We start from the raw sequence: 18,001 nt of genomic DNA, 5'->3' as shown, positions 1-18,001 counted from the left end.
GTCTCTCTGCAGGTGCAGACAGAGAGATCCAGTCAGTGAGACAGCTGATGGTGAACATCCTGCAGAACCACACCAAGCTGGACTGGCCTGACCGCTGTCCTCCCCTGGAACCACACAGGTGCCAGAAACCAGACTAAACATGCTTACACTTGAGGACGTCCCAGCTGTAAAACTCAGTCAGATGTGACGTTACTCTCAGTGTATTTGGAAAACAATCAGATATGAATCAGTCAGTGATGAAGTGACAGACAGGTTGTCTGTGTGTCTGTAGCTCTGTGGAACTGCTGCCTCTGATTGGTCAAAGGTCAGATCACTACACCGCCATCATCGTCGAGGAGCCCGGCTCCTACGTAGGACGAGAGGTGGGCCAATCAGAACGCCGAATTAGGTCCAACTCGAACTTAGCAGCACAGGATATAACCGACTGTCCGTCTGTCTGTCCCGCAGGTGATCCTGGACCTGCTGCAGTACTCCGGTGTGGAGGTGAAGAGGGCCCTGAGCTCTGATCTGCCCCTTCTGGATGCTCTGAAGATCACAGCCTTCCCGTCCATCTACCTGCTGCACCCCAACGCAACACACACACACCTGCACGTGTGAGTGAACACACGCATGTGAAAATACTTGTATACTTGTGAGGACCGTCAGTGTCTTCTTCAGTATCAAAGTGCCGTTAATGGAGACTGTTTGACTGAACGTATCCATGACAACAGTATAATCACTGTTTACACGCCCCGAAGCTTTGTGGGATCTGTAGTGACAAAGCACACAGCGTGATTAAACCCTGCAGAGGAGACACGCAGTAAGAACAGGACTGAAAGGACACATTCACACACACACCTTCCACATGTGTGTCAGACCTTGACCTAAACCTGAGTCTGGTTCAGTGTTGTCTTTATTGTCTCAGTGAGGTCACACCTCAGTGCGTCTGTCTCCGTGTCCTGGTCGTCTCAGACTGGGATGGATTCGCCGAGAGACACGTCACAGAGTTCAGCGGTCCTCTCATCGAGGCACTGAATCTTTTGAGTAGAATCAGTATTTGGTCCTGGTGGCAGGTAAACTGTGTCACGCTTGGTGTCTCAGAAAATCAGATCTTAATTTGTAGAAATAATTTTCCTTGAAGCGACTCCAGACTTACTCCAGGTTGAATCACGGTAGCACTTGTTTGCTTAGAGTGAGCACAGCTGCATAATTAATACCCTGAAGCTGCTTCTTCTTCTTCAGGCAGAAGAAGTTGCGTTTCTTCTTCTCCTCCTTACTGAGGACGTTACCAGGCGTTCAGCGCAGGCTGAAGTCGGACAGCAGCAGCAGCAGTTCCAGCGGAGGTCAGATGGGGGCGCTGCCAGACAAACAGAGCACGCAGCCCTGGAGAGACTTCGACAGGTCGGAGACTCGGTCAGACTGACTCTGCTCGACTCGACTCGCTCAGTTTATCATCTGTAAACCACTTTCTGTCTGTCTGCAGGTCAAAAGTGTACTCAGCTGATCTGGAGTCAGCCCTCCACTACCTGCTGAGAGTTGAGCTGGCTACCCACAACAGTCTGGAGGGGGAGGAGCTGAAGATCTTTAAGGACTTTGTCACTTTGGTTGCCAAGGTAACAACTTAGTCCTGTAAAGAACAACACAGTCAACATTCATAGTCACTCCAGACCAGTTTGGTCCAGAGGACCTCAGAAGGTGAGGTCATGTGACCTATGTATTGCGTGTTCACTGAAGACAGCCACTCCTCCCGTCACACACACACTGAACGTTTCTGTGGGACTCTCGCTTCGTCCCTGTGCTCGTTTAACAAGTCATTTTTGTGTCGGCTCAAGGTGTGAGTCACACCTGTCGCGACCAACGAGTTCCCGTACAGCCGTGCAGGACGGCAGCGGCGAGCAGGAATCCGTCCTCAGCAGGCAGCCGAGCGCGCATGTTGGTGTGGTCGAGCTACAGACTGAGCACCACAGACGCGTCTCTGCCGGTCCCGTCCTGCACATCCTCACCTCACCTCACCTCACCTCACCTCACCCCGCAGACCCCCACTGATAGCAGCTCTCTCTGAGCATCAGGACTGAACAGCTCACCTGTCATCTGTCTGTCTGCCTCTACCTGTGCAGCTGTATCCAGTCGGGGGTTCTGTGGTGAAGCTGATGGAGACTCTCTCTGATTGGCTGCTTAGTCTGCCCCTGCAGCGAATCCCCTACCAGGCCATCCTGGACCTGGTGGACAACAAGATGCAGGTGACACACACACACACACACACACACACACACACACAGCAGCAGCAGCTGACTTCCTGCTTCCTGTCCAGATCTCAGGTGTGTTCCTGGGGGCGGAGCTTCGCTGGGTTGGTTGCCAGGGAAGCAGGGCAGGGCTTCGAGGTTACCCATGTTCACTGTGGACTCTGTTTCATGTCCTGACTGTCCAGCACGATGCCACACCCACCACACTGGACAACACAGGTACGCACACTTACCTGTCTGACAGATGTGTGAAGGTCCGTCTGTCCGTCCGTTCAGATCAACTTCAGCTCTCAGTCCTTTAACTGAGGCCAACACGGCTGCACAGAGACGTCCGGCGACGGCACAGCACCATGCATGACATGACAGTAATGTGGGCTCACCTTGAACCTGATCGGGTTTCTACATTCCTGTGACTGTATGTTTGTCTCGTGCAGGTCTGGAGGGCGAGGCGGCGCCGGTGCTGCAGGTGATGCGGCGGTACATCAGGACGTTCTTCGGCTGCGAGCAGTGCGGTCGACACTTTGAACAGGCAGCCGCGGACAGTATGGACCGAGTCCAGAACAGAGAGGAGCAGATCCTGTGGCTGTGGAACCAGCACAATCGGGTCAACTACAGACTGGCTGGTATACACACAGACACACACTTCACTTCCTGTCTACATTCCTCAGTGCATCATGGGAACAGAGCGTACTTAACCTCCAAACAGAAGATAGACAATTAACTGACAAAAATTGCGTGAGTATATTTTTGACATCAGTGAGATGTCATCAACGTGGTTCTTCTGTTCCTCCCCCCTCCTCCTCCAGGCTCTCTGAGTGACGACCCCCTCTTCCCGAAAGCCCCCTGGCCGAGCCCCGCCCTCTGCCCCTCCTGCCACGAGGAGAAAAATGGCGTCCACGTCTGGAATCACGACAACGTCCTCCTCTTCCTGAGACAGCACTACGGAGCTGCCAACCTGTCCCCCAGATACTCGCTGACTCCCCCACGACTCCCCGCACCTCCTCCTAATCCTGATCCTGATCATGTACCGACCAGCTGGCCTCAGGAGGAGCACCGGGGACGAGGAGGAGAGAGGAAGGAGCCGGAGAGGAAAGCTGTTGAGCCGCAGCCTCGACCGGGACACCACGCTCCAAGAGAGGAGGAGAGGGGGCAGGTTGTGGGCCTAGGAGGCGGTGTGGCAGCAGGAGGAGGTGTTTGGATTCTGGGTCTGGGTTTTAACAGTGTGGACATGAGTCTGTGTGTGGTCCTGTACGTCTGCTCCTGCCTCTTCCTCATGCTCCTCTTTTTCTTCTTCAAAGTCCGATCCAGGAGGTGGAAGCTCCGATACTCCCGCCTCCACGTCTGATCAGACCTGACCAATCTAACACAGCCTAGACCAGTTTAACCCAGACCAGACCAGTTTGACCCAACTGTGGTTCAGGGCTTGTATGGAGGTCAAAAGATGCAAACAGAAGTTAGTCTGTTATCCTGGTGTCAGTCCACCAAACTTAGAGAATATTGTTCCCAGGTGTATGAGGACCGGGACCTCACCTGACTGTGTCCCGTCCCGTGTCGTCACAGCCACGAGGTAAAAGCAACAAAGTGGTTTTGCCCACCACGTCTGATGTGCCGCAGTTTGGATTTCAGATGTCACATGTAGAACCTGATCTGGATTTGTTTTATGTAAACTATTTATTTTTTTAATGCTCACACTGGATCCTGTCAGCAGGTGTGTGTTCAGTCTGCTGGTCTGGACCAGGTGAGTTTCTAACCTCCCAGAGCTCCACAGGAGGGACGTGGACATGAAGACAGACCAGCAGCACAGTGAGACTGGAGACCAGAGCGGTTCTGCTGTGTTCACTTTGTGCCAAATGTTGCTGACAGGTGACACACCTGTTCTCTCAGGCCCCCATCCCCCGCCTTCCCCATGGGGACCAAACACGTCCCTGTAATGTAAGTGAGGGGACGCTAACCCTGATTCCTTCGAGATCAGGGTTAACGTCAAGTCTCCAGGAAATGAACGTTAATGTGTGTGTGTGTGTGTGTGTGTGTGTGTGTTACTTATTACTCTCTTAACTGTGAACATGAACCCGTCCTGATGAGGGTCTCTTACCGATTGATTCAAGGTATTATTGTTGATCAGTCCATTCTGTATTAAAGTATTGATCCTGCAGATTTGTGTCTTTGGTGCCCCCCTGTGGTGACTGCAGATACAAACTGTGACTGAGTGTTACAAGATGTTCAAATATGTAGAAGTTTATTTTGTAAAATATGAGAATGATTTGACTGAACGGAAGACTGAATGAATTCCAGCTGTGTTCTTCTAAAAGGGGAACCAGGACAGAACTGAAATCCAGGTCTGGGTCCTAAATCAGAACCTGATAATGAAACATCAGCTTATGTCACGTGGTCATTGAACACATATGTACAGAGTGGAACATTTTGCACTTCAAACTGCTAACAGCGGATAAAACTTTACTTTAAACAGGTTTTAAACAGTTTTAAGCTAAATGTTTCCAAGGCTGATCGCATGTAAAAATCTGAAGTGCAATGAGTGTGTGAGTCAGTGTTGAAAACATTCTGTTCTTAAATCTCTAAATTTAAACTGATTTGAAACGGTTTGGTTTTTTATTATGTCAAACCTTTCAGGGGTTTTCATGGACTTTCAGACTTTGAGAAGTTTGTACAGAAGAACCAACACTGAGAGGTGAAATGCTGTCACACATCAGCTGATGCTGTGATTCTCTTTTTATTAAACTTATCACACAGCTGAATGTGATGAAGGTGGTGACGTCATCAAAATATATCTCGCCTTTTCAATTAAAAATCAAACTTGTGTTCGCACTGATCCGTTTTCTCTTTGTAAGACAGTTTTAACCAGAAATGAAATAATAAAGAATTTAAAACTAAAAAGGAATTAAAAATAACTTGCTCATTTTAATCAGACTTCAGTTAAATTTGTGAAAAACAAAGTGAATTATTTTCCTACATTTTATAATAATAATACAATAATACATTTATTGATGCCCTAAAGCATTGCAGTTCTGTCTGGTTTGGTGTTAAAATACTCAAAGGAATACAAACGTAAATGAGCCAAAAATGTGAAATGTTCCCACTGGAAAAAAAGCAAATTGTTCTGAAAGTTAAAATGGAAGAAGTACTCATTGGTTTGTGCAATTTTTGCCATTTTCTGTTTAGTTTTGAAATTATCTGTTGATTTTCTACATTTTCTCATATTCGTGAGTTTTCCGTCCTTTTGATCTTGTTTGTGGCTGCTCTGACCCTCCGTACAGCTCACATCAGCCGTCTTTGGTTGACTCTCACTCTCGCATTTCTTAGCGATTCGAACTCTGTGGAAGAAACGTTTGAGAACGTTTGTGATTCAGGTTTCACATCACACATCTCACAACAGTTCAGTATCTGGTGGATGAAAACCTCCTGAAGCCTGATGTTTGTTTTGTCTGCTGGCGCCTGAACACACCGTCCCTCCATCTCACAGCCTCACCTCCACTGTAAGAGCAGAGTGATGGAAAACTGCTGCTTCTGTTAACTGCTGCCTTTAGTGTTTTTCTGATAATTTCTTTTAATGAGATGTAAATAAACCATGTGAATAAGTCCTGATGTTGCAGCTCTTTGTGGCTCGCATGCTGCTGGTCAAAGATGAATAAATCTGCCCTGAACGTCTGAACAGGGCAGCAGTTCTGTGTCAGACTGAGACTGAAGCCTCAGATGTGAAATGAGTTCTTTACGAGGTGCCGCAGAAGGTGGAGGTGTGACCTTCGACCTCCTCGGGTTGAATCTTTCTGTCTGCCCTAAAAGCTAAAGAAAACAAAGCTCGCAGTGTGGAAGGTTTGGGGAATCAAACTGACGGGCCCCTGTGCTGTGGATTATAACTGTGCTGACATCTTGATGTTCAGAGGCTGCACTGTGGAGCATGTTAGCCTGCTAACATTAGCTAACGTTAGCCTGCTAACTGAGGCTGATGTGAATGTCATCAGGCAAAGTTCATCCATCTTCGTCATCCAGGGTCAGCATGGCAACAGGTTGGACACATTAAAATGTTGGCACCAGAGTTATTACACTTCACCTTGAGGTGAACGCGAACATCTGAACCACATTTCATCACATCACAAAAGAGATTGTCTCACTGCAGTCTTGGAGCTCTCACACTGGCACCATCCTGGGACATTTCAAAGTGGGCTAACTACGACTTTAGCTGAGGACTTGCAGGTCCTGGAGGGGGATTAGGTCCTGATTTACTAAAATCAACTCAACACGAGGCCAGAAGGTGTCCATGGAACAGGATTTGTGTCAGCTGGAGCAACAGTCCATTGTTCTACAGTGGAAGCGTCAGCCGTGTGTTTGAGCACACGTCTCACCCGGAGAAGAAGTACAGGACGAAGTGGCTTAACCCTGAGTCCACCGAGTCCATCGTGTCCGCTGGAACTGTGTGCCTATTAAAACAGAAAATCATCTTATCTGGTGTTTCTATCCATAAAAACTACATACATACCTTGAAATGAACACTAGAGGGCAGACGGACAGACACGCAGACGGACAGACTGCTGCAGCGTCTGTCCGTAGTGTTGTTGACCTCGGCGCCGCCTCCCTCATTTCCATACTGAGAGGTCTGCAAACAGACGGCAACAGACAGAAACTATCAGTCACACACACACACACAGCAGCTACTGTAAAAGTCCTCGTTTGGCCTCAGCATCCTCCCCATCCAACACCCACCCACCGTCTCTCTTTCATATCTTTAATATTGGATGCACAACTTTAAATACAGACACCAACCTGTCTGACTGTTTAGAGACAGAGAGAGAGAGACTGTTAGTGTGGAGAGACAGTGTCTGTCTGTCTGTCTAAGGCTCTGCCTCTCGTGTTAGAAACTATCCTGAACTATACGTGATGATGGAAGCTGAGGCAGCAAAAAGCTGCTGCTGTTACTGTGTGTGTGTGTGTGTGTGTGTGTCAGCCTGGCACAGTCGCAGTATGCACGCTATGTACTCGGCATGCCAACTCAGCCTCAGCACTGCAATGCAGCGCTGTGCATTTGGCCCAGTCATGCCACACACACACTCACACACACACACACACACACACACACACACACACTCACTCACTCATGCAGACACATCAGCGTGTGTGTGTGACAGTGTTCTTGTGTGTCTGTACTGTGTCTGTAATGTGTCTGTGTGTAATGTTAACCTTGCAGTGTCTTCTTATAGCAGATGCTCGCTCGCCCCTCTCTCTCTCCCACTCTCGTCCTCTGCAGGGCAGTTAGCCGCATTAGCTCCCTCGCTGTCCTCAGATGACTCCTCCTCTTCCTCCCTCCTCCTCCTCCTCCTCCTCCTCGGCTGTCTGCTGTGTCTCTACCCCCCCTCCCCCTCCTCCCCTCCTGTGACACACCAGACGATGCGTTGACTGAGCGGAGGAGAAGAAGAAAACCTCTCCCAGCCAGCCGTCCTGCCTGCTGCATGGAGGAGAAGCAGAGGAGGAAGAGGAGCAGAGAGGAGGTGAGGAGCTGTCTATCTGCCTGTCTGTCTGCCTGCCTGTCTTACATCCATCCCCTTCTAACTGTATTTCCACTGTCTGTCTGTGCACTCTCAAACTGCCTGTCCGTTTCTTTTTAAGCCAGCTGTCTGTCTCTTTATTTTCCTGTCTCCCTCTCTTTGTTTTCTGCCTGTCTGTCTTTTTTACATTATTGTCTCCCTGCCACCTGTCTGTCTCTCTGAGCTGTCTATCTCTCTGCTACAGCTGTAAACAACAAAATGTTGAACTGAACTGAACTCTGAAACAGACTGACTCACCTGGACTGGACTCTACTGGACTCTACTTGACCCTAATAGACTGTACTAGACACTGCTGGACTGGACTCTACCAGGTTCTACTGATTCAGGATCAGTCTGACAGGTTAACCATCACAAAGTGTCTGATGATGTGTGTGTGTGTGTGTGTGTGATGTCACTCTACAGTAATAACAGGCTTGTGTGTGTAGAGAACTTTATTATCAGCTCTGATGATAAACATGTCAATGAAGATGAGTCGGTCACACAGTTTATGAGGTGAGAACCAGCCTGTCCCAGTTCAGAGCTGCTATGTAAAGAGAAGCTGTTCTGGTTGTTCTGATCTGCTTATTCTGATCAGATCAATAAGGCGAACCGCGACAGACACTGCTGGTCTCCGTTGGACTGTTCTCTAATCCAAGTACTCATCAAGTTGTCCACGACAGCCTGAAAGCTTTTTGTTCCGCTTGGTTTCATTGCATCGCTGTTGACATACAGAATGTTATCATCTGCATAGAAAATCACATTGTGATGGACGCTGTAACCATGGAAATATCAGATGCCACATGGTTGGACCTTTTCAGAATAAAAACTCTAAACAAAAACATTAAATGAGAAGAAAAGACAGCCGTTGTAAAACTGCCCAAAAACTTCCATGTATTTTCAGCAGGTTTCACGGGACGCATTAAATTCTTCACGTCTGCAGGCTGCGTTCATCTGACGTTAGAGGTTCTACACAAACAACACACCAGCAGCTTTCACAGTTTTTACTCTTTTATCAAATAATCCTTTTGTATTAGCTTTTAATCAGATTTATTATGCATTTTAGACTTTTATCACATGTGATGAATAATTGTTTTTTGCCCCTGAAGTCAAAGCAGAGCTTTAATTCATGTACACTCACAGACACGAAGTTTAGACTGAAAATGATGACCTTTTAAAATGTTTGTCCTGTTTCATCCTCCTAACCTGTCTTCCTTGCTCCTCTTGTTGTAGCTGTGTCCCTGTGCTGAGCTCACCTCCATCCTGATGATCTATAGTGCTCTCCTCCTGCCTGTTCCTCTCTGACTGAACACCACCCCCACCTCACGCCACTTCACCCGCCCCGTTTCCTCCTCAACAACATGGATCTGAAGCGTTTTGGAGGTGACAGCTGCAGGATTCCTGACACTTAAACACTCTGAACTCTGGCTGCTCAGGACCGTCTTCTCCGAGCCGCCAGCAAGGCCAAACCCTCAGTGACTTCCTGTCCTGTCCCCCTCTGGAGAGCCGGTGTCCACTATGTCAGAGGGGCTGCTGCAGGTGGAGATCCCAGACTTTGGCAGCAGTGTGCTGGGCAGCCTGAATGAGCAGCGGCTGCTGGGTCACTATTGCGATGTCTCCATCCTGGTGCAGGGTCAGGCCTTCAAGGCGCACCGGGCTGTTCTCGCCGCTTCCTCGCTCTACTTCAGAGACCTTTTCAGCTCTGCAGCCGACTCCTCCTCGTCCTCTTCCTCGCCCTCCTCCCAGGCAGTGTTTGAGCTGCCGTCTTCTGTGACACCGACGTGTTTTCAGCAGATTTTGTCCTTCTGCTACACTGGCCGCCTCAGCATGGCTGCCAGCGAGCAGCTGGTGCTCATGTACACTGCTGGCTACCTGCAGATCCAGAACATCGTGGAGCGAGGCATGGAGTTGATGATGATGAAGGGCTCCTCCTCCTCCTCGCCTCTATGCTGTGACTCACAGGTAGGTTGTGCCACGCCCACAGAACTGTAAAACTGTGTTAGAAGATCAAGTCAACTACAACTCCTTCACTAACAAATAACCAATCACAGAGCTTCACGTTAACACTGAGCTGAAGTTGCTGTTTAGTCGGGGTTTGAGTTATGCTAAAATAGGCTAAAACACAAGGCCTAATGGTGGTTTAAAGGTGCATTTTGTGAGATACGGCCAAAATAAAGTTCCACAAGCTCTCATAGTATTTAGCCTAATAAGGAAACAAAACAAACTCACAAAATGTCCAGAAAAGAAATATTCTTATACTAAACAGAAAAATCCAACCATACACCTTCTGAACTTGAGTTTCTCTCTTTTACTGAACTGAGACGAGCTGAACTGCCATAAAGTCAGTGTAAAACTTACTTCTAACGCTCCTGACTCTCAGTCACAGTCACAGGTGGGGTTTTGCCCCTCACCTGCACAGCCATGTTTGTCTCTTAAAGGCGGTTCATAATTAGGGTCAATTTATTATCAACAAAGACAGTAATTGTTAGATTCTGATGTTGCATCTCTTTATAACTTTGTTTAAACTCATTGATGAATTCCAGACAACCTCAGCAGACGAGCTTGCAGGCTTCGAAGCCCCGATAGTCCAGCAGCAACAGCAGCAGCAGCAGCACAGCGCCCCCCAGCTGCAGGAGGCCAGTCCAGACCAGCCGTCCCTGAGCCCAGAGGAGCTGCTCCTGGCCGTCAGCAGGATCAAACAGGAGAGAGCCGACACACCTCCTGCTGAGGAGAACGGAGGAAGAGTCGCAGCAGGAGAAGGAGGAGGAGGAGAGGAGGCCAGGTGATGACCAATAGGAGCTCACTTTAGATGTGTCTGGTCGTTTTGGGGCGTCCTGGTGGCTTGCAGCAGTGGTTTCCAACCTTTTTACCTTGAGAAAATAACATCTATGGCCCTCTGTAATTGTCACATACTGAGTGTCTACCAGTTGGGGCCAGCTTATTCAAACACTGATGCTTTTCCTTGTTCAGCTTGAAAAAGTCTGTGAACATGAACATGTACTCTATGTTAGTAGTGTAACAGAATTCCTGGCTCATTAATAACTCTGACCCCCGTGCTGGCCACCACTGACTGGCAGGTGTAGGATACTTACCATGCAATCACAAGATTCCAGGTTGGATTTTGTTTGTCATACATCTCATTTCCTGTCATCTTGATTTGGGATGCCCTAAAGTTAACCCTTGATTGTCGATCATCTATGAGTCATATCAGCCAATACAAAGCCAATACTCATAATTCTTTAGTTTTGCTAGAGCAGATGCTATAACTCTTATAGGTCAGCTTGACTCCTTTGTAGTGCAAGGGCAGCTCCACCAGGTGGCAGCATAACCTACAACATAAATGCTGTGTGACTCTTGTGGTTGCCCTGAGTCACACAGGCTCTCTCAGGCATCTCTACAGTGCTTTTCCAGCTAAACTGTGTGTGAATCTGCAGATGAACACGTTACTAACATTGCAAGTGACTTCTGTCCAGAAGCTAAGTGTTAGCTGTTCCAGCGAGGGCTCCTTCAGGAGCTTTGCAATCCATGCTGGAACTGCAGCACCTGTTTGTAAAATAAATCCATAATGATGAATATGACACCAAATGTTCATTTATTTTCTGTATTGAAAAAAGTAGTTGATGCTCTGGGGGGGTCTGTTGACCTGTCAGAGTTCCTGACTTGTCAACCAGTCGGAGGCTTTGGTTCTGGCTGTGTGGCGGCCTGATGAATTTGAGCATATAGACCAGGCATGTCAAACTGGTCCACAGGAGGGCCGGTGTGGCTGCAGGTTTTTGTGCCAACCAATCAAGAGCACACCGTTTGACCAATCAACTGTCTGAAGACGGAGATCAGTTGATTAAATGAGTCAAGTCTGGTGTGCTGCTACTTGGTTGAAAAGAAAACGTGCAGCCACAGCGGCCCTCCTGTGGACCAGTTTGACATGCCTGATATAGACACATACACCATTTCTGTATGTTTAAGATAAAAGCTGCCACACAGAAACACATCCGTTTAGTCTGTCACAGTCTGTGAATAGAAATCAGTAACCCTGATCTCCTGATTGCATATTTTTACTGAAAATCCACCCTATAATAATGATTTTGATATCTGTAGTAGTAATAGTAGTAATAATGATAATAATGCAGAAATATAGCAGATGGTATTAACAGTCAAGCAGGACCACAGCAGGAGGTCCAACCACGATCCACGGGAACCTGCGAGACCAGAAAGCACAAGGACTCCAGGAAAGAAGCTGAGTTAGTAACATGCATTAGTGGGACATAAATGTGTGCAGAAGGAGAGTTAGAGGAGGAGAGAGAAGCTCAGTGCATCATGGGAGATCCCCGGCAGTCTGCGTAACTAGGGGCCGGCCTAGGCCAGCCTTAACTATAAGCTTTATCAAACAGGAAAGTTTTAAGTCTACTTTCTAGGAAGGATAATAAGGTACTTTGAACTTTTTGAGATAAGATGGTGCCTGAGAGATTAGGGCTTTGAATGTGAGGAGGAGAATTTTTAAGTCTATTGTAAATTTTACAGGCAGCCAATGTAGAGAAGCCAACATGGGAGAAATAATAATATGAGCTTTTGTCAGTACAGGTGCAGCACTGCTCTGGATTAGCTGGAGAGTTTTTAGAGACTTATTGGGGCAACCTTATAGAAGGAAATTATATATAATAATCCAGCCTGGAAGTAATAAATGCATGGACTAGTTTTTCTGCATCTTTTTGAGTCATAATGTGCCTAATATTTGCAATGTTGTGGAGGTAAAAGAAGGCAGTCCTTGAAATTTGAGCTTTGTGTGAGTTAAAGGACATCCTGATCAAAAATAACTTTTTAACTTTTTTGTCTGAATTTAAAAGTAAAAAATTGCAAGTCATCCAGGTTTTATGTCTTTAAGACATGCCTGAAGTTTGACTAGCTGATTTCTTTCTTCTGGTTTCATTGACAAGTACAGTTGTGTGTCATCTGCATAACAATCAAAATGTATGGAGTGTTTCCTAATAATATCACCGATGGGGAGCATATAAAGGGTAAATAATACTGGTCCGAGCAGAGAACCTTGGGAGACTCCCAAAGAATTCATCATTAACACGAACGAACTGATTTCAATCTGATAAATAAGACTGAAACCAACTTAATGCAGTTCCTTTAATGCCAATCATTTTTGACTAATGCTATCAAAATACAATATGTGTTATAAAGCTATAAAAACACTGGATGTCTTCTGCCCTTCCTGGTGTAACTTGTCCTTGTTGTTCTGTCCTCAGAGTGGATGTTGCTACTGACCTCCAGTCTTCCAGAAGCAGCACTCTGTGTTACCTGGGTGCAGGTGGAGGTCTGGTTCCGGGGTTGCAGTCCTACCTGCTGGCAGGCGGGGGGCGTTCCAGTCCAGGAGGCTCCAGCCTTCCCACAGACTCCCCTCCCTCTCACCCCCCCACTGAGGAGGAACTGGAGGAAGATTACTATGGGAACACAGTCCACCCCGGACTCTACCAGCACATCTATGGACATCCTGGAAACCCCTACAGTAAGTGAATGTCATGGTCCAGTCCCATCTATCTGTTCATTCACCACAAGCAATACACAAAGAAGTGGCATCCAGCCAGGTACAGCCTTCTTTTCAAAGTCAGGTTTCACTGTGCTGGCATCGGTCTAAAGCATCTGAAGGTAACAAAAGATTTTTTTTTCCCCAAAAACTCCAAAGAGTCCAAATACCCTTCCTTTGGTTTGAGTTGTGGAATGACCCTTTTGCAGACCTTTGGGACATCGATGCTGGTGCTTCAGGTGAATAAGATGCCCTGTGGGACAGGATGTAAAGGAGGTACTGAGCCAGCAGCAGAGGCAGTAACAGCGTAGAATCAACCTCTGTATACAAAAAGTGAGCTGACAAGACAGCAGGATAGGACAGCAGTTAAAGATGAAGTCAAGCAAACAAAAAAACACAAGCTGGGGAGAAAACAAAATCTATGTGAAATATCAGATCTCACTACATGGTCCTAAGCACCCAGCCGCCAGAGAAAATCCAGATAAAAACCACTCGGCGCCCCCTGTGGAGCTGATGAATTGTTTGGACAGACCTTACTGCACTTTCCTGAACAGTCTCAGAGCTGTCTGCAGGTGTGGGACAGTCCGAACCTTTGAATTTAGCCAAAATGTGTTCCCTTAAAAACAAGTCTTACCTTGTTGTTCTCCATCCACAGTCAGGGTTTTCTTTAAGCAGCATCTAGAGGACATTAGAGGAACTGCAGCTTAAGCGTATTAGCTTCAAAGCTCCACAGGTCCATTTAACTTTGTTTTATCTCATCATTATGTGGTTGGGTTATGTTATACACACCTTCTCTCCACTCCTTATTGCTCCAGTCCAAGACAAGATGGAGATGCTCTCCCTCCCGTTGGCTAACGAGCGTCGACCCTGTGTGCTGGTTGGTCGGGACAACATGGCCCTCCCTGCCAGTCTGATCAGTCAGATCGGATATCGCTGCCACCCATCGCTCTACACTGAGGGGGACCCCGGAGAGAAGGTGGAGCTGGTGGCAGGTAGGGCAACACGTGTCCAGCTGTGGTGGGAGATGTTTCACACTCAAATGAAAAAGCTGAAAAGTGAATAGAGTTCCCAAAGGTGGTTAATAAGCAGTGATAGACACAGCTCTTTAAGTTACTAATGTGTTGCCATGGCAACTGGATCGTAAGTGAGGCCGTGAAAACAAAATGTCTGGAAGAGCAGACAGACTGAAAAAATGGGTTATGTAAACCATAAGTATACATTATGATGTTAGAATGTGTATGTGTGTTCAGGTTCAGGTGTGTTCATGACTCGAGGTCAGCTGATGAACTGTCACCTGTGCGCCGGAGTCAAACACAAGGTGCTGCTCAGGAGACTGCTGGCTACGTTCTTCGACCGGTGAGCCGATGAAACATTTCAAACTCAGATCCTGGACCTGGTTAGCCCAACTTAGCATAGAGACTGGAGTGAATAATCAACGCTCTCCCCCTCCATTAGTAACGGCTGACGTGCCCTTGAGCAAGGCACCTCACCCCCCAGCTGCTCCCCGGGTGCCTGACACGGCAGCCCACGGGTCCTGTGTGTCCAACGCATGTCGCGCGTGTGTGTTCAATCAGTGAGGGGTTAAATGCAGAGAAGAATTTAGGTGAATGTAAAAATATGCTGACAATAAAGTTCAAAGTTTAAGTTTAAGAGTGTTGGCAGGGGGGACTGCTAGTCTGGCTCAAAAATACCAACACAGGTAAAGATCATGTACATGATCAGGGAAAAGTTAATGCTCTCCAATAGCATCCTGACCATCAGAGAAAAGACCACATTTAATTAAGTCAAGAAAACATAAATGAGACATTAGGACCGTCCCCTGAAGGTGATGTGTCGAAGCTCAGATTAGAAGGGCTGTTTAGAAAACCACCTGTGATGGGTGAGCTGACGTTTGCAAACTGGCTCTGGTCATCTTCTAACAGCACACAAAAACAGGCTCCAGAGCCTTCAGGCATCTCAGGTTGTTCCCACAGGATCAACTCAGACCTCCTGATTTGCAGCACCGACTGAGCTGTTGACTGAATAAGATGACCTGATGTGAGTCTGACACGGCCTGACGTGTCAAAAGCAGCATATCACCTGTGTGTATGTCCAAATCGTATACACTGCGTGTCCACCTGTGAAAGTGCTCCATGTGCTCTTCATGTTAGAGCTGTCACAGCATTGAAAGTCAGCGTGAATGAATTTGAAACACAGTTTGTTTGGATACATCCAACAAAATAACACGAGGACAACAGCCCTTTCTGCTCGTGATGGAGCCACAGGTGCTGTGGGACGGCCTTGGTGACCGCTGCTAATGTAGGTCCTGGAGACCTCTGACCTGGACACACCTGTGACAGATTGGAGCAGTCCCGAAGCCAGCAGTGACACATCAGTAAGCAGTCGTTTGATTGGTGGAACAGTTTCTCCAAACGTGTCTTACCTGTGTGTTCCCATCCACGCACCGACCGTTTCCCACAGTGAACCACAAAGGCAACAGCATCGACCAGTCTGACATCAGCAGACATCACGTGACATCAGACTGCGTTAAACGTTCCAGAACATTCTGACAGTCGGCGAGCAGCTGCTTTACATAACAGCTCTGTCACATTGTCTCACTGAGGGAGGGAGAGCTAATCTATAGGTGCTGATTGGGTTGTTATGGTATCCATAGAAACACTCTGGCCAATAGCTGTGGGACAGGAATCCGCTCCTCGACCAATGATCCAAGCCGAAAGCCCCTGGACAACCGAGTGTTAAACACTGTCAAACGTAAGACCACACACACACACACACACGTTTGTGTCTTTTTACTGTATTTTGGAAATATTCTGACATTTCTCTTCTTCTTTCTCCTGTTCTTCCTCCTCTGATTTCTGTTTTCCGCCTCTTCTTCCTCCATTTCTTCTTACTCCTACTCGTCCTTGCGTCTTCCACTTAGTCCTCTTTTCTCCCTCTTTTTTGTTTTCGTCCTCTTCCTCCTCATCTTTCTCTTCCTGCCCCTCCTCCTCTTCCTCCTTTTCCTCTACCTCTCTTCCTTCCTCCCCCTCCTTGTACTTGTCCAACTTATCATCTTAACATTTTACCTTTCTCCTTTTCTTCACCTCCTCCCTGGCTCTCCTCCTCCTCCTCAGTCTATTGTCAGAACTTTGCTCCTAACTTTAAGGAGAGCGAGATGAATGTCATCGCGGCCGACATGTGCACCAACGCCCGCAGGGTTCGCAAACGTTGGCTCCCCAAGATCCAGTCTCTTCTGCCTGACAGCCTCCCCACCTCTTCCCACCCCCGCAAGGGTAAGAGGGGAGGGGGAGGATTGGGAGCAGGAAGTCAGGCAGGAGAAGCGGCCGTGCAGCCCAGCAGCAGCCCCTTCGAGCTGGACCTGCGACAGCTCAGCGCCTCCTACCTCGGCCTGGAGGCCCCGCTATACGCTGAGCGACGCGAGGCGGCGGGTGAGAGGGAGAAGGAGACCTCAGCCGCCCTCCTGCCTCACCTGCAGTTTGCCGCGTCTCGTGGAGGAGGCGGCGGAGCGCAGGCGGAGGAGGTGTTGACGGGAGGCGATGCAGACGGGGCAGGGAGGCTACAGACTGAACAACCCCCAGATCTCCCCCTCTCCCTGTCCTCCAACTCCTCTTCCTCCTCCTCCTCTTCACACCCCTCCCCCCAGCCTGCAGAACCCGCCCCTCCTCACATGGCCGACACAGTTGAGAGGGGGGCGGAGCCTCTGGAAGACAGCCAATAAGCTTTCTATTGCATCTGCCTACCTGTATGTACATAACACAATAGCTACCTGCCCCCCCACCTGTCTGTCTGTTTGTCTGCTCCCCTACCTCACTACCTGTCCACCTGTCTACCTCTCTGTCCCCAGTTCGTCTACCTTTCCGTCTGACCTACCTCTGTCTGTCTGTCTACTCCTCTGCCTGTCTGTCTGCTCGGCTCTGCTGCATGTTAACAGCCTCCTGCAGTCCAGCACACAGGCCCATAGCAACAGGACTGATGATGGTGATGATGATGATGATGATGATACTCACTCTGATAATGACAATAAAGCTTCTTGATAATCAGACTGCTGCTGTTTCTGTCTCCTCCGTTTGAGCTGAACCATGTGGACCACCTGGTCTTTCCTCTAGCGCCCCCCTCAGGACAAACTACAGTTCAGGCCTGTTGAAGGAACGCTCGGATTGTGACAAACGACAGAATGGGTCCAAGAGGTCTTACGTAAGAGTCCTCAAAATGTCCACTGAGGAGTGGATCAGGTATTCACTGGAAGTACACTCCACTACTAGACTGTGCCATGACTTTAGTTAGGACAACATCTTCATGCCAAAAGAGCAACATATTCTTTGTTGTGGTTCATATTTATAATCCGACTGGCTAGAAGATGAGGAAGGAGGCACGCAGTGTCTGTCTGGATTAAATTCCCAAACTCCCACACACACACACACACACACACACACACACACACACACACACACACACACACAGACCCACGGGTACGTAGCGTCAGCACTACTTTCTGGACTCCGTTTGGACGTGTTCCACATGTGTTCTGTGGCGTAGTGGACATGAGTACTTACTTACGTGAGCATCTGCACATCAGCATTCATGTTGTTTTTGAGAGCAGGTCTTTTACGTGTTCTACACTGAGATGTGGTTCAGTCACAGGCAGAAACATCCACAGCAGGAATGCCCAAGTCTCCACACTGGCATGTTTTTTTTTTTGCACGGGGCAGCCGTGGCCTAGA

At 48.1% G+C, this 18,001-nt stretch overlaps 2 protein-coding genes and 1 long non-coding RNA gene across 7 annotated transcripts in view; 2 read left to right on the top strand and 1 right to left on the bottom strand.

The window, feature by feature from the left end:
- Positions 1 to 4,369, top strand: part of qsox2 (quiescin Q6 sulfhydryl oxidase 2) — an 11,466-nt gene extending 7,097 nt beyond the window's left edge. Inside the window, exons 4-12 of the mRNA XM_046386461.1 lie at positions 13 to 118; positions 272 to 362; positions 448 to 593; positions 1,222 to 1,380; positions 1,463 to 1,592; positions 2,097 to 2,219; positions 2,291 to 2,441; positions 2,657 to 2,845; positions 3,029 to 4,369. Coding sequence (XP_046242417.1) covers positions 13 to 118; positions 272 to 362; positions 448 to 593; positions 1,222 to 1,380; positions 1,463 to 1,592; positions 2,097 to 2,219; positions 2,291 to 2,441; positions 2,657 to 2,845; positions 3,029 to 3,567 — 1,634 coding nt within the window. The 3' untranslated portion in view covers positions 3,568 to 4,369. The remainder of the gene's footprint in view (positions 1 to 12; positions 119 to 271; positions 363 to 447; positions 594 to 1,221; positions 1,381 to 1,462; positions 1,593 to 2,096; positions 2,220 to 2,290; positions 2,442 to 2,656; positions 2,846 to 3,028) is intronic.
- Positions 4,370 to 7,303: 2,934 nt separating this feature from the next.
- Positions 7,304 to 17,322, top strand: LOC124057860 (nucleus accumbens-associated protein 2-like). Of its 5 annotated transcripts, XM_046386462.1 has the most exons (9): positions 7,304 to 7,720; positions 7,962 to 8,117; positions 8,987 to 9,715; positions 10,297 to 10,535; positions 13,003 to 13,262; positions 14,096 to 14,272; positions 14,531 to 14,636; positions 15,934 to 16,031; positions 16,394 to 17,322. In XM_046386462.1, the coding sequence occupies exons 3-9, from the start codon at positions 9,272 to 9,274 to the stop codon at positions 16,996 to 16,998; spliced, it is 1,929 nt and encodes a 642-aa protein (XP_046242418.1). In that variant the 5' UTR covers positions 7,304 to 7,720; positions 7,962 to 8,117; positions 8,987 to 9,271; the 3' UTR covers positions 16,999 to 17,322. The 5 variants fall into 5 exon arrangements, with proteins under 5 accessions (XP_046242418.1, XP_046242421.1, XP_046242419.1 ...); XM_046386465.1 differs by lacking the exon at positions 7,962 to 8,117; XM_046386463.1 differs by lacking the exon at positions 7,304 to 7,720 and having other exon boundaries at positions 7,923 to 8,117.
- On the bottom strand, positions 13,273 to 16,067 carry LOC124057864. Its single transcript, XR_006843172.1, has 3 exons — positions 15,151 to 16,067; positions 14,070 to 14,292; positions 13,273 to 13,958 (listed from the first exon to the last, which is right to left on the bottom strand). It is a non-coding gene; the product is annotated as an uncharacterized LOC124057864 (long non-coding RNA).
- Positions 17,323 to 18,001: the final 679 nt, after the last annotated feature.

The sequence above is a fragment of the Scatophagus argus genome, chromosome 4 (genome assembly GCF_020382885.2).
Source record: "Scatophagus argus isolate fScaArg1 chromosome 4, fScaArg1.pri, whole genome shotgun sequence".
Lineage (NCBI taxonomy): Eukaryota > Metazoa > Chordata > Actinopteri > Scatophagidae > Scatophagus > Scatophagus argus.
This window is presented reverse-complemented; position numbering and strand designations above follow the sequence as displayed.